Below are 14,128 nucleotides of genomic sequence, written 5' to 3' on the forward strand. Positions count from 1 at the left end.
AAATACTTCAATTAAATCAAGAAATTACCACAAACAAGATAAGGGGAAATCTAATCATAAGAACTCCTTATCGACACCCAAATCATAAAAGAAAACAAATCCATATCACTCAAACCATAAACAAGTAACTTATATTCCAAAGAACATCGATATCACCATAATTTAGTGTTGTGATAACAATTCATCTCAAGTTTCCATTAACCACAAGATTCTTCTTATTTGGACAAATTTGTTTATCACTCAAATGATCCTATCATCAAAGACAACAACTCGAAGAATTTTGAAAGATGTGAAATAGATTATAAGACAAATAAATAGATGACAAACCTTGTTAGTAATAAGCTTTGAGGAGAAAGCTTTCTAAATATAATATACAAAAACCATATAAAATAATTTAAATAATAATAATCATAATATTAATTAATTAATTAATAATTAGTTACTGAAGAGGCATGTCTTAAAGGACATGACCATTCATGAAGGGGGACCTCCCTAGGTATATAACTATCCCATATCTCATATCTCATGTACATTCAAACATTTCAATATAAATATATTACTTGTCCTATAATGGATATTCTCATATTTCAGATATTCTAAATATTTCCGCTACGTATACGAACCTTGCTCGTTACATTGTATTTTAAATAATGTCATCATCCTCTAAGAAGGGATGGAATGGCCTAGATGCTTGGGACTAAATGTCAATATTCATCAAGATCGATTGACACGATAGAATCAACATTCATCATTACCTTGTTGAAGGTCAGCCCTTAAGTTTGTTCCTTTATTCTTTAAGATTGTTGAAATACCAAATTTGAAAAGATAGGCTTATTCAAATTGATTAGACAATACTACCACATGCCCCTTGACCCACCCTCCCCCCCGCTGTTTATATGATTGTCACAAAAGCTTAGGAATATTTGTTGCAAATTAGATTAGCTCAGGGCCTAATCAAAAGCATCCCCTTACAGTACCCTAAAGGTGGTTAACCAATTAGTGGGCACTTTGTTGATGATTATTTCTTCACCCTATCGGAAGACATGGAAACATTTCTTAATGATTTGCAATGCTTACAATTTTTTTGTAAACATTTATGATCTAAACTGTATATGGCCAAAACGACGATGATTTCCACTGAGTCAAAAATAAGTGCCTAACTGGCTTGTTGGCCAAAAGGTGGCCTTGGTTTCAATTTGGCCAAGTCTTCAAATTCTTAGGGACCCCCTTTACTTTTTACACCTCTCCCAAGGAGCTATGGGAGGTTGTTTTTCAAAGAGTTGTCAAAATTGACAAATGGATCATAAAACCTATGACTCTCGCTATGAAGTTCCAAGCATGCACCAAAGTGTTGGGCACTGTGCCAATCTACATCTCTTCATGTTCAGTCCCTTCTACTTGATCTACCAACAATTGATATAGTTGCTTAGGATTTTTTATGGCACAATTTGAAGGGAGAAAAGAGTTTCCAAATAATTGATTGTGATCTTTGTTGTAAACCCAAAGATTAGGGAGGGATGGGTATGATCTATACATGCGCTAAAGCTTGGGCATTCTACACCAAGTGCTCCATCAAGGCGAATCGAGATCATGAATCCTAGCAAAAACGATTGAGAAACTGCATCACCTCTAGTTCCCTTTTAGGCCACTGCGTTTGAAGAAAACTTAACATGTACACTACTAATTGCACATTCCCCATTCATCATTAAAGAGACTTCCATGGCGAAGAGGATATGGATGGTAAGGGAAGCAACCAAGCATAGACAATAAAGTGATTCATTGAGTGTTGGCTTGTCCTATAAGGATCATAGCCATTGATAGCCACTAGCAATGCTATATAAAGGCAAGCCTTTAGCAAAGTCAATGTGTTTTTCAACAAATGTATTCTTCAAGAAATGCATTAAAATTGCCAAAGATTTGTTTCATACTCGAGCAATGGATTGGAAGTGTTGGTTGACTATCAACACTCATAAGCATATAATGCACAAAATTTGAAAGCTCATTCTTCACGATCTTTTTCTCAAAATTCTTCCGAAAAGAACCGCAAAGCTAGTGGCACAACTAGAGGTAAAGCAAAATGAAGGGTTTCAAGAAATTCAAGCCAACTAAGGGCTATGACTATTAGCGAAGGTTGTTTTAGATGCTAGACTGAATAAAATTTGGAGGCTCACATCTAAGCAAAAGACTTGGTTATATAAACTCAAAGTCATCTAAGAAGCTCCTTTGGAAACCAAGAATCCTTGTTTTGCTTAGTCCTTAATTCATGTTGACCTTTTTGTGGGCCAATGATTGAAGCACTTAGGGATGACACAACCCAAATGTCCCCTTTGTGGAAAGAACGAAACAATTGAACATTTCTTTTAGTTATGTAATTTAGCTAAATCCACTAAGCATTAGGCCTTCAAGTTTTGTAGTCAATTGTTTGTCCCCATATCCTATGAGCCAACATTTTTCGTCGTTCATAGATAACCTCCCACGAGTCAGGGAGTATCATATAGCATCGCTAATGATAAGAGCAGATAATTTGCATCATATTTTAAAAACAAGAAATAAATGCTTATTCACAAATACATAGACATGCACATCTTACCCCACATGGACAGCACCCTAACATGCCTCCATTTTCTCTAAGAGATCTAATTACAAATGAGGAAGGTGGATAACGATTAGAGTGGATATCTCGTGTCATATTTGGAAAACAATAAATAAATCCGTACTCACAAATACATAGCCTTGCACATCTTTTACCTAGCATGACCATGCCCTAGTATGTCTCCATTTGCACTGGCAAATCTAATGTACACTTGTATTAATTGATGGATTTTGGGGCATCAACAACATACACAATGAGCAAGGTTCCCCTTCATGGGAACTCACAAGCCCATCCATCTCATTCTCTAGGTGCACCAGTTGATGAATTCTGGGGCCTCAACACCATGTACAATGCATAGGGTCCCCTCCTTATGTGATTTTGCTGGCCATTCATCTTCTGCTAGCCTTTTCCCTCGACATAGAGCTAGTTGAGCAATTTGCTGTAGGGAGAAGCACAAGAGAGGGGCACAACATCAAGTCCCTTTAGCAAAATAGATACCCCTCACTTCCTGATACTTAGCCGAAGAGCAGTTAAACTGAATTGTGTTAATCGTTCCCCCATAATGCTAAATCTCGGCACATTAGCCTCAACAGTGATTAAAGTAAGCTTAATTTAAAAATACAATGAGTCCTTAAAGTCAGACACTTTGAAAAGTTTCCCACTGTTCCACTGGCTAGTTCTGAGATGAAGTAGCATGATCAGGCTGCACAGTGCAATGATGGATGGTAGTGAATTCTAGTTCATACAGAGCTCGCAGCAAATAGATGGGGACATACAACCGAGGACAAAGGCCTTCCTCCCGACACTGACACTATGCCAGTTGCTGTATATGGCAATGTACTTTGTCCAGCTGCCCAGCTTATTTTGATTACAATTTATGTTATCTTAACCTCTGTAGCCTTAATGACATATTTACTTCTTAGTCCTACATGGATTCACTTTTTATTTGATGATAGGACCTGTTATTGTCTCTATGCTTGTGGCGGCTCTCTGTATGGCCCTTTTTTGTATAAAATGCATGTAAACCTTATTGTATATATTAAATGATAATAATAATAGTAATCTAATTTTAAGGTCATGACCAAGCTAGACACCAAATCGGTGTATGAGACCCCCTTGTTTATGGTACAAGGGACCCCCTCTGCACAGCAATTTGACTGCTAAAGTGTACAAAGGTGTACATAGTCTACTCCTCTCTAGATTTGAACCCGTGACCTTAAGAGAAAATGAAGCATTCGATTCAAAAGAAATCACCTTCAGCCATTCATAACCAGTTTTAGGGCAAAACTTGAAGGTGTGAACATCAATCAACTTGGATATCTACTTCAACTGAGGAGGTACATAAACATTGGAGTCAGAATGTATGGATTCCTCCGATTTCTCTAAACACTTAACACAATTAACAAGTGTAGAAAATCGTAAAAGAGACCCTAGAAAAGGGTGCTAAATTATTGAAGCAACAAGGAGGTTTAATTGCTTTACTACTAATGCTATATATAATACAATGTGTTTCTTTGGAGATTGATCAATATAGACATAAGAAAGGTAAGGTACACATGATGTTTTTTGTAGTACTAGAATATTGAAATCTTCCGAGTTGCCCTCTTAAACCTAGCAGGATCGAAGGGCTTCAAATCTACAATTTTTGAATGACCATCAATAATAAGTTCCGCCAAAGATGCACCAGTAGCAGGTGCATTGAGTATGCCCCAACAGCTGTGACCTGTAGCTACATATGCACCATTTATATCAGGTATTTTACCAATAGCTGGTCTGCCATCATCAGAACATGGCAAAAAGCAAGCCTGTTCTGCTTGAAGTTCTGCATTTGCCAATTGACTTGACACCGCCTGAGCTATCCTCTGCAGCATTTCTATAGATTCCTTTCTAGGTAAAACTTTCTGGGGATCATCTGGGACTTCTACTTCCTCTGACATGCCACAAATGTACACCTCACCTGTATATTAGAAAAACAGAGGTTCAACATTATTTGAGTTGGAAAACAATGTTGCAAGTCATTACTGCAGGTTAAAAACAAAACAAACGATTTTTTTCATGTAGGTAATTAAAGGGACCCTATCTTGACTCTGTTCTCGTGGATGCATCCTTCAATGATTTTCCACTAGAACAAATCCTGAATGTAATAGTTGGTTATGAATTAGTTTCAGCTATATAGCGAAATCATTTTCTGGCTTCTGCAAACTTAATTTAATCAGCTATATTACCATTTAAATCTCATAAATACCATGAATCATGGTGTTGATGCATTAATGTCCAATGTTCATTCAGAAGGAATGGTTCATCTGCTAGATTCCACAACATCTCATAGCACATTGATTGTGTCAAAGCAGGTTCATTTTCTCTTCTAATATTCATGTTCACTTCAAAAATGTGTACAAGAACCACCCATAAAGATTATGGGTGACCATGTTGTGAACAATATTTCAGATTGACTTAAATAAATTACTTCCTGCAAATTAAAATAGAATAACAGCATACAAATTTCTTAGATACACATTTTCTTACCTTGCCAAACATATATTATTGTCAAAATCATACAGAATTAATCTTTATAGAACTGCTAAAAAACTTTTTTAAAAAAACAAGTGAAACTATAAATATGTTTGCCTGTTCAAAGTGGCCCCGAGTATTTTCTCCCAAAATATATTAAAATAAGAGCAAACAGTATAGAATTTCCTTGAAATTCTGCAACTGCTTAATGAATAATTCTGAAAACTAGCTTCTATTCACAACACACAGAATTTCTCTACTAATTTTGCAGCGGAATAGAACAGAAATAAATCAGAGTCACACAGTAGTAAAACACAATTTTTCTAGGGAATGCAACTAAGAAAACCCTATACTTGATTGAGAATTTTATTGATAAAAGAATGAGCTATAGATCTCTTACAAAAACAATCTTGTTTCAATATAAACCAATCTGGTTTTCTCTGCTTGTACTAAGCTGAAACACCTGCAAGACTCTGATCCCTATTTCCTTGTGCAAATCCCAAGGAAATTCTCCTATAAATCTACGCACAAGCCTCTCTTGGTACGCTGATGCTCTCACAAGCTCACACACACACACAAATCTGTGTTCTCTACTGCCTTGTCTCACCAACTCGTGCTCACCAGACAATGAATATAGTTGTGCCTTTCGATCTCCATATAAGCACTCCAAATTAGCTAATTCTGGCAAGTTCTATTTTTGAAACTCAAACTAGTGATTGATGAGTTAACTAATTCATGCAATTCGTTCTGCCTCAATTTAGAACTTGAGGCTTCACTCGTTTGTCTTGTCCCAAAAATAACTCACACTAGAAGACAACAAACTGACCTTTCCACTTCTGCATATCAGTGAAACTTCTTCATGAACTATCCTAATTTATACGAACTCGCCCTAATTTTTAGAAATTCGTCCTAAAGTTTAGGAACTCGTCCTAACCTTTAGGAACTCATGCATGCTAAGGAAAACTGCTTCTTGGTCTCTTATACTATTTTCAACACTCCCTCTTAGCAAGGAAGGTGCTTCTGGAAGAAGCTCATCCCCCTGGATCTGTCTCCAACACAACCACGTTCTTTGTTGCCACAGCTACTCCCTATGAACTAGAAGACTTCCCTGCTTTCTTTTGTGGGACCTAATTGGAAGACGTGTTCTTTCCCACCATGTTCTGTGAGTCCACCACTTCAGTGATAAGTGCCATGTACCCTGTGTACCTTTGTGGTTGCTTCATCTGGCCAAAAGTGATACTGGAAAATTCAACTCTCTTTTGATCTCCCGTAACCAAATCCTCTGCCCACTTGGATCGAACTCTCCCTATACTGGGAGTCATCGACTGAGTGGCTGCTTCCACTCGCCCTGTGCTCTGCTCCTCATCATCCTACTGGTCAGCCCAACTGCCAACTCGCTTAGACTCAAACTGAGATACTTGCTGAAGCTCCATCTTGAGAGCTCTATTCTGCTCTCACTCGACCACCATTTCTCTACTTTGAGCTCTCCCTGCCTTGCTGCTCAAGGTTGTACCTGTCTCAAACAAATCTGCCCACTAATTGCTCTCCTGCTCCTCCAAGATCGTTAGCTCTTAGGTCTTCAACAAACTGCCCAGTAGCACTGATATGGTTGCTCCATCATCACTGCTCTTAGCAACTTTTGGAACTGCCCTCTTATCAACCATATGGCTCCTTTCATCAGCTGAACTAGGGATCCTATTCTAAGCTGCCTCCTAACAGCCCATGACTCCTTCCATGAACATTGTACTTGAGGTCGTCAACAAGGTTGGCTTCTCACAACAGATAAGTACATCTACCCACTACATACTCACCTATGAGAAACACTATTCACAACTCTGTTGTGAACAATACTCTGCTACCTTCACACAGTGTCTTAGCTGCTCCAAGATCACTGTCATAAGGCCTTCCAGATCTGCCCACTTGTCCACCTTCTATTCACTTCAGAATGTTGATCCTAAGGCCTAAATCAACCAACCCTTTCATCACAGATTCGATCCTTCAAACCTCTGAACTGGGGCCCATAATACTATTGTTCAAACACTCCTATGAACAGACCTCTTCACAATGACTTCCAGCACACTACTTGTGCTAGATCAGTCCCTCATTGTTCACGCCATACCAGCCCTTCCTACTGTTCTTCCAAATCGCATCATTGTGCAACAATTTGAGCACATTCGGCCCACTTTAGAAACATATATGCCACAAAACTCTGTGTCTGATCCTGAGGTATTGCGGCCTCTTATCTCAGGTCTGCAACAGCATATATATTACCTCCTAGGGTCTCGGCTCTCTAGTCTTTAGCACAGAAATACTGCAACTATACCAGACTCTGAACAGTTTTCAAACTTGGGTTAGTATGAACATAACCAGCCCTAACTAGGGCTCTTGAACCAACCCTCTAACAACAGTAAGACAGTCTTCTTATACTGTACTTAGGGCTCACATACACAGCCCTCTTATCAGTGATAAGTCTGCTACTTATCCACTAAACTAGGGCTATACTCACTGTTGTTCAAACTCATCAAACATCCCTTATCACCTAGAATTCAATCAACATAAATGAGCACTTTACTTACCTCGTTGTCCTCAGTTGATATAACCAAAGTTCTGAGCATACATGACTGTAATCCATGCCCAAGTTACAGTTCGGACCTGAGGAAGGTTTAGGCTTGCAGCCACCTCCAAATTTGTGGATAACCAGTCACCAAACTTGTGTGCTAACTCCTCCAAATAGCCTGTAATCCCTGTACTGTCATGGAGAGAACTTTGGCCCTTTCTCAACCTCTACTTCTAGCCCAGAACAGAGGTCACGACCTTCTTTTATCTCACAAAGACTCTGCGGCCTGATCATAGAATTGTCACACTTTAAAAAACGATGCCCAAAACATCTTTGCACAGGTCTCCTAGAGTCAATCTGCCCGAAGTTAAGACAAAAACAGAACTAGAAAATTAATCCTCATCTTCTTCTAGGATTGGCTTCACTTGAGATTTGCGGCTGCTTCAGGTAGCTCCTTCCTTTTGATCAAATGCACTAATGTCACAAAAACTACTGCGCAAAAAAACACTTTAGGACAGTCTTCTTCCAACTGCATTCTCCGTGTGTTGGTCTAGATTTTGTTCACTGCTCTAATACCATGTAGAATTTCATTTCCTTGAAATTCTACAACTGCTTAATGAATAATTCTGAAAACTAGTTTCTATTCACAAGACACATAATTTCTCTACTAACTTTGCAGCGGAATAGAACAGAAATAAATCACAGCCACACAGTAGTGAAACACAATTTTTCTAGAGAACCCAACTGGGAAAACCCTCTACTTGATTGAGAATTTTATTGGTAAAAGAATGAGCAATAGATCTCTTACTAAAACAATCTTGTTTCAATAGAAACCAATCTGGTTTTCTCTGCTTCTACTGACCTGAAACACTTGCAAGACTCTGATCCTTGCTTCCCAATTTCCTTGTGCAAATCCCAAGGAAATTCTCCTATAAATCTGTGCACAAGCCTCTCTTGGTACGTTGATCCTCTGACAAGCTCTCACACATAAAGAAAAATTGGTGTTCTCTACTGCCTTGTCTCACCAACTCGTGCTCACAAGACAATGATTACAGTTGTGCCTTTCGATATCCTTATAAGCACTTCAAATTAGCTAATTCTAGCAAGTTCTATTTTTGAAACTCAAACTAGTGATTGATGAGTTAACTAACTCATGCAACTCGGCCTGCCTCAATTTAGAACATGAGGCTCACTTGTTTGTCTTTTCCCAAAAATAACTCGCACTAGAAGATAACAAATTGAACCTCCCACTTCTGCATATCAGTCAAACTGCTTCATGAACTGTCCTAATTTATAGGAACTCGCACTAATTTTTAGTAATTCGTCCTAAATTTCAAGAACTCGTCCTAACTTTTAGGTACTCGCGCACGCTAAGGAAAACTGCTTCTTGGTCTTTTTGACTAAGGCACAAGTACCTTTCTTGCTACTATATTCAACACACTCTTAGCGAGGAAGGTGCTTCTAGAAGAACCTCGTCCACTTGGATCTGTCTCCAACATTACCACGTTCTTTGTTGTTGCAGCTGCTCCCTCTGAACTAGAAGACTTCCCTGCTTTCTTCTGTGGAACCTGATTTGAAGACTTGTTCTTTCCCACCATGTTCTGTGAGTCCAACACTTCAGTCATAACTGCCATGTACCATGTACCTCCGTGGTTACTTCCTCTAGCTGGAAGTGATACTAGAGGATTCAACTCTCTTCTCATCTCCCTTAACCAAATTCTCTACCCACTTGGCTTGAACTCTACCTACTCTGGGAGTCACTGACTAAGTGGCTGCCTCCACTCGCCCTGGGCTCAGCTCCTCATCATCGTTTTAGTCGGCCCAACTGCCAACTAGCTTAGACTCAAGCTGAGATACTAACTAAGGCTCCATCTTGAGAGCTCTATCCTGCTCTCGCTCAACCACCACTTCTCTACTCTGAGCTCTCCCTGCCTTGCTGCTCAAGGTTGTACCTGTCTCAAACAAATCTACCCACTAGCTGCTCTCCTGCTCCTCGAAGATCATTAGCTCTTAGGGTCTTCAACAAACTGCCCACTAGCACTGATATGGCTGCTCCATCATCACTGCTCTTAGGGACTTCTGGAACTGCCCTCTTATCAACCATATGGCTCCTTTCATCAACTGAACTAGGGCTCCCATTCGAATCTGCCTCTTAACAGCCCATGACTCCTTCCATGAACACTGTACTTGATGTCTTCAACAAGGCTGGCTTCTCACAACATATAAGTACATCTACCCACTGCATACACACACATGAGAAACACTATTCACAACTTCGTTTGTGAACAGTATTCTGCTACCTTCACACAGTGTCTTAGCTGCTCCAAGATCATTATCATAAGGGCTTCCAGATCTGCCCACTTACCCACTTCAGAATGTTGATCCTAGGGTCTAACTCAACCAACCCTTTCATCACAGATTTGATCCTGGAAACCTCTGAACTGGGGCCCACAATACTATTGTTCAAACATTCCTATGAACAGACCGCTTCACTGTTATTTCCAGCACACTACTGGTGTTGGATCAGTCCCTCACTGTTCACGCGATACCCATCCCTTCCTACTGTTGTTCCAGATCGCATCACTATGCAACAATCTACGCACATTCGGCCCTCTCTAGGAACATATATGCCACAGAACTCCGTGTCCGATCCTGAGCTATTGTGGCCTCTTATCTCAGGTCTGCACCAGCATATATATTACCTCCTAGCGTCTTGGCTCTCTAGTATTTAGCGCAGAAATACAGCGACTATACCAGACACTGAACAGTCTTCAAACCTGGGTTAGTATGAACATAACCAGCCCTCTAACAGCAGTAAGACAATCTTCTTATACTGTACTTAGGGCTCACATACACAGCCCCCTTATAAGTGATAAGTCTGCTACTTATCCACTGAACTAGGGCTATGGTCACTTCTGTTCAAACTCATCAAACAACCCTCATTGCCTAGCATTCAATCAACATAAAAGAGCACTTTACTTGCCTCGTTGTCCTCAGCTGATATAACCACATTTCTGAGCATACATGACTGTAATCCACGTCAAAGTTTCAGTTCGGACCTGAGGAAGGCTCAGGCCTGCAGCCACCTCCAAATCTGTGGATAACCAGTCACCAAACCTGTGTGCCAACTCCTCAACCTAGCTTGTAATCCCCGCACTGTCATGGAGAGAACTTCGGCCCTTTCCCAATACTTCTAGCCCATAACAGAGGTCACGGCCTTCTTTTCTCTCACACAAAAACTCTACAGTTTGATCATAGAACTGTCACACTTCAAACAACTATGCCCAAAACATCTTCGTACAGGTCTCCTAGAGTCAATCTCCCAAAACTTAAGACAAAAACAGAACTAGAAAATTCATCCTTATCTTCTTCTTGGCTTGGCTTCACTTGAGATCTGCGGCTGCTTCAGGTAGCTCCTTCCTTTTGATCGAATGCACTGATGATACAAAAACTGCTGTCCAAAAATAACATTAGGGCAGTCTTCTTTCAACTGTATTCTCTGTGTGCTGGTCTAGATTCTGTTCACTGCTCTAATACCATGTATAATTTCCTTGAAATTTTGCAACTGCTTAATGAATAATTCTGAAAACTAGTTGCTATTCACAAGACACAAGATTTCTCTACTAATTTTGCAGTGGAATAGAACAGAAATAAATCAGAGTCACACAGTAGCAAAACACAAATTTGCTAGAGAACCCAACTGGGAAAACCCTCTACTTGATTGAGAATTTTATTGATAGAAGAATGAGCAATAGATCTCTTACAAAAACAATCTTGTTTCAATAGAAACCAATCTGGTTTTCTCTGCTTGTACTAAGTTGAAACACCTGCAAGACTCTGACCATTGCTTCCCTATTTCCTTGCACAAATCCCAAGGAAATTATTGATAGAAGAATGAGCAATAGATCTCTTACAAAAACAATCTTGTTTCAATAGAAACCAATCTGGTTTTCTCTGCTTGTACTAAGTTGAAACACCTGCAAGACTCTGACCATTGCTTCCCTATTTCCTTGCACAAATCCCAAGGAAATTCTCCTATAAATCTGCGCACAAACCTCTCTTGGTATGTTAATCCTCTCACAAGTTCACACACACCAACACAAACCTGTGTTCTCTACTGCCTTGTCTCACCAACTCTTGCTCACAAGACAATGAATACAATTGTGCCTTTCGATCTCCTTAGAAGCACTTTGAATTAGCTAATTCTGGCAAGTTTTATTTTTGGAACTCAAACTAGTGATTGATGAGTTAACTAACTCATGCAACTCATCCTGCCTCAATTTAGAACTTGAGGCTCACTCGTTTGTCTTTTCCCAAAAATAACTCACACTAGAAGACAACAAACTGAGCCTTCCACTTCTGCATATCAGTCAAACTGCTTCAAGAACTGTCCTAATTTATAAGAACTCGCCCTAATTTTTAGGAATCCGTCCTAAATTTTAAGAACTTGTCCCAACTTTTAGGAATGTGTGCATGGAAAACTGCATCTTGGTCTCTTTGACTAACACACAAGTCAAAGAAGGACCTTTCTCGCTACTATTTTCAACATGCAACTTTTCAGGGTCAGTCTGTTCAAAGGAGGACGAGAGTCTTCTTTAACAATGGGAAAGCTGCTTGTGCAAAACGTGGTCTAGTTTAGTTTCTCAGACTTAACTTGGCAGAATTCCTTGAAATGTTGTTTCATGCAAATGCAAATTAATGGATCCATCAGTAAGTGAATTTTGAGTAGGGAGTGGGCTACAGAATTGGCTTTCAGAGTTCAACCACTTGGTAAAACAATGATTATGGTTACAGCAAAAACATTGCAAAGAACATAAATGAACAAATTATGGACAAGGAAGGTTGGTAAGCAAATATATTCATAAATGCAAATAAAAATAATCCGGGTGACTCCATTTTGCCCATAAAGCCAAGGAAATTTAGTGGCAACCCTATTTTGTATTTTTATCCATTCTGAGATGAATACAGTCATATCATAGTTACCATGGCTTTTGGGCACATAAGCACAGATGGGTGCAGGTGTAAATGTGGGAATTTTATTCTTGGCTTGCTTACTGCAGGTACTGCATTTTGGGAAGTTGGGTTCATCGGTTGCAGATGCACCACAGAATCTATTAACTATCACTATAACTAAACTTTAAAGAGTTGCTGGACCATCCACCCATACACATGTTCGCTTTTTCCTAGTTTGCAAAGTGCATGCTGGATCATATGCATTATATCACTGTAGTAAGCATGCAATTATTGCATGCCACCCTCTAAAATTTTTATGAAGTTAAAAGATGAACAACGATCAGGGAAAATATTTTCCCCAAGAACGTAACTACTAATTAAACATGAAAGATCATAGAACATTAGGAAAAATGGTAGGGCAGCTCAAAATTTGTGTGCAAACCCTTGGCACTGTATAAAGAACTTGATTTGTTATAATTTCAAATTCCATATGTTAGATCTCATAACACTGTTCATAGGATACCTAGTGCCACTATTCATTGAGAGCAGTGATGAAAATATCGCTGAGATATCGGTGATTTTCGGAAATATAGCAATATATTTCCGAAAAATCGCCGATATCTCGGCAAAAAATCGCGCAACGATATAAAATATTGTTGGGCCGATTGGGCCGTGGCTAAAAAGGGAAATTGGTCTTTTTTTTCCTCATTTCGGTTTCTGAGTGTTGGAAGAGGAAGGGGAAGAGCTTTGTGGTGGTTGTAAAGGAAGGATTGAGGATCAAACAGGCATTATCACCACCAACTAAGAATTTTTTCTGGATCAAAGATTGAAGAACAGTGAGACAAACTTCATTTCTTCCATTAACAGGTATGTTCTTAATAACCCCTATGTTAATTATTTTTTTCATAGATTTAGGGTTATTCTTGCTTGCCTCTTTGCCTACCAACATTTTGCTTCTTTTTTTTTCCATTTGCTATGATTTTCATGCCCATGAGCCAATGCAAGGGTTTTCTCCATATTTGGACAGCAAACTCCATTTCTTTTCTTAACTTTCAAATGCACCCTCTTATTGCCATTTTTCATTGAATTCACATTGCAAATAATGTAACAAAAAAAATATTTTTTAACATGTGGTTATTACTTATTTTTTTTGTGTATGGGTGTTTAAACTTTAATCATTAATTCCAATTTTTTGTTTTTTGGGTGCCCTAGGTTTTAATTAGCTCACTACAAATATGCCAAAAGCCTTGGACCCATTTTGGGAGTATGGGGAGCCTGATGGTGGGACAAATCAGGCATATCTAACATGCAAATTGTGTGGGACCAGGATGATAGGAGGAGTTACGCGATTGAAATACCATCTGGCTAGACTCCCTGGACATGATGTGGGGCTTTGTACAGTTTCTAGTGCAAAGCTTATACAAAAAGCTCTTGAAGCAATTGATGAAAAAGACAAAAAGAAGGAAGAGGCAGAAAGAAACAAGGTTGAACATGCAGGTAGATCTTTTGGGATA

General features: G+C 39.2%; 1 protein-coding gene across 1 annotated transcript in view; it reads right to left on the reverse strand.

Annotated features, from left to right (window-relative positions):
* Nucleotides 1–3,999: 3,999 nt before the first annotated feature.
* LOC149226404 (D-amino-acid oxidase-like) overlaps nucleotides 4,000–14,128 on the reverse strand; it is a 70,217-nt gene continuing 60,088 nt past the window's right edge. The window contains exon 2 of the mRNA XM_089377479.1: nucleotides 4,000–4,550. Within this exon, the coding sequence (XP_089233605.1) occupies nucleotides 4,168–4,550 (383 nt within the window). The 3' untranslated portion in view covers nucleotides 4,000–4,167. The remainder of the gene's footprint in view (nucleotides 4,551–14,128) is intronic.

This window comes from Pinus tabuliformis, chromosome J (assembly GCF_031772625.1).
Source record: "Pinus tabuliformis cultivar Carrire ecotype Pingquan chromosome J, CPIR1, whole genome shotgun sequence".
Lineage (NCBI taxonomy): Eukaryota > Viridiplantae > Streptophyta > Pinopsida > Pinales > Pinaceae > Pinus > Pinus tabuliformis.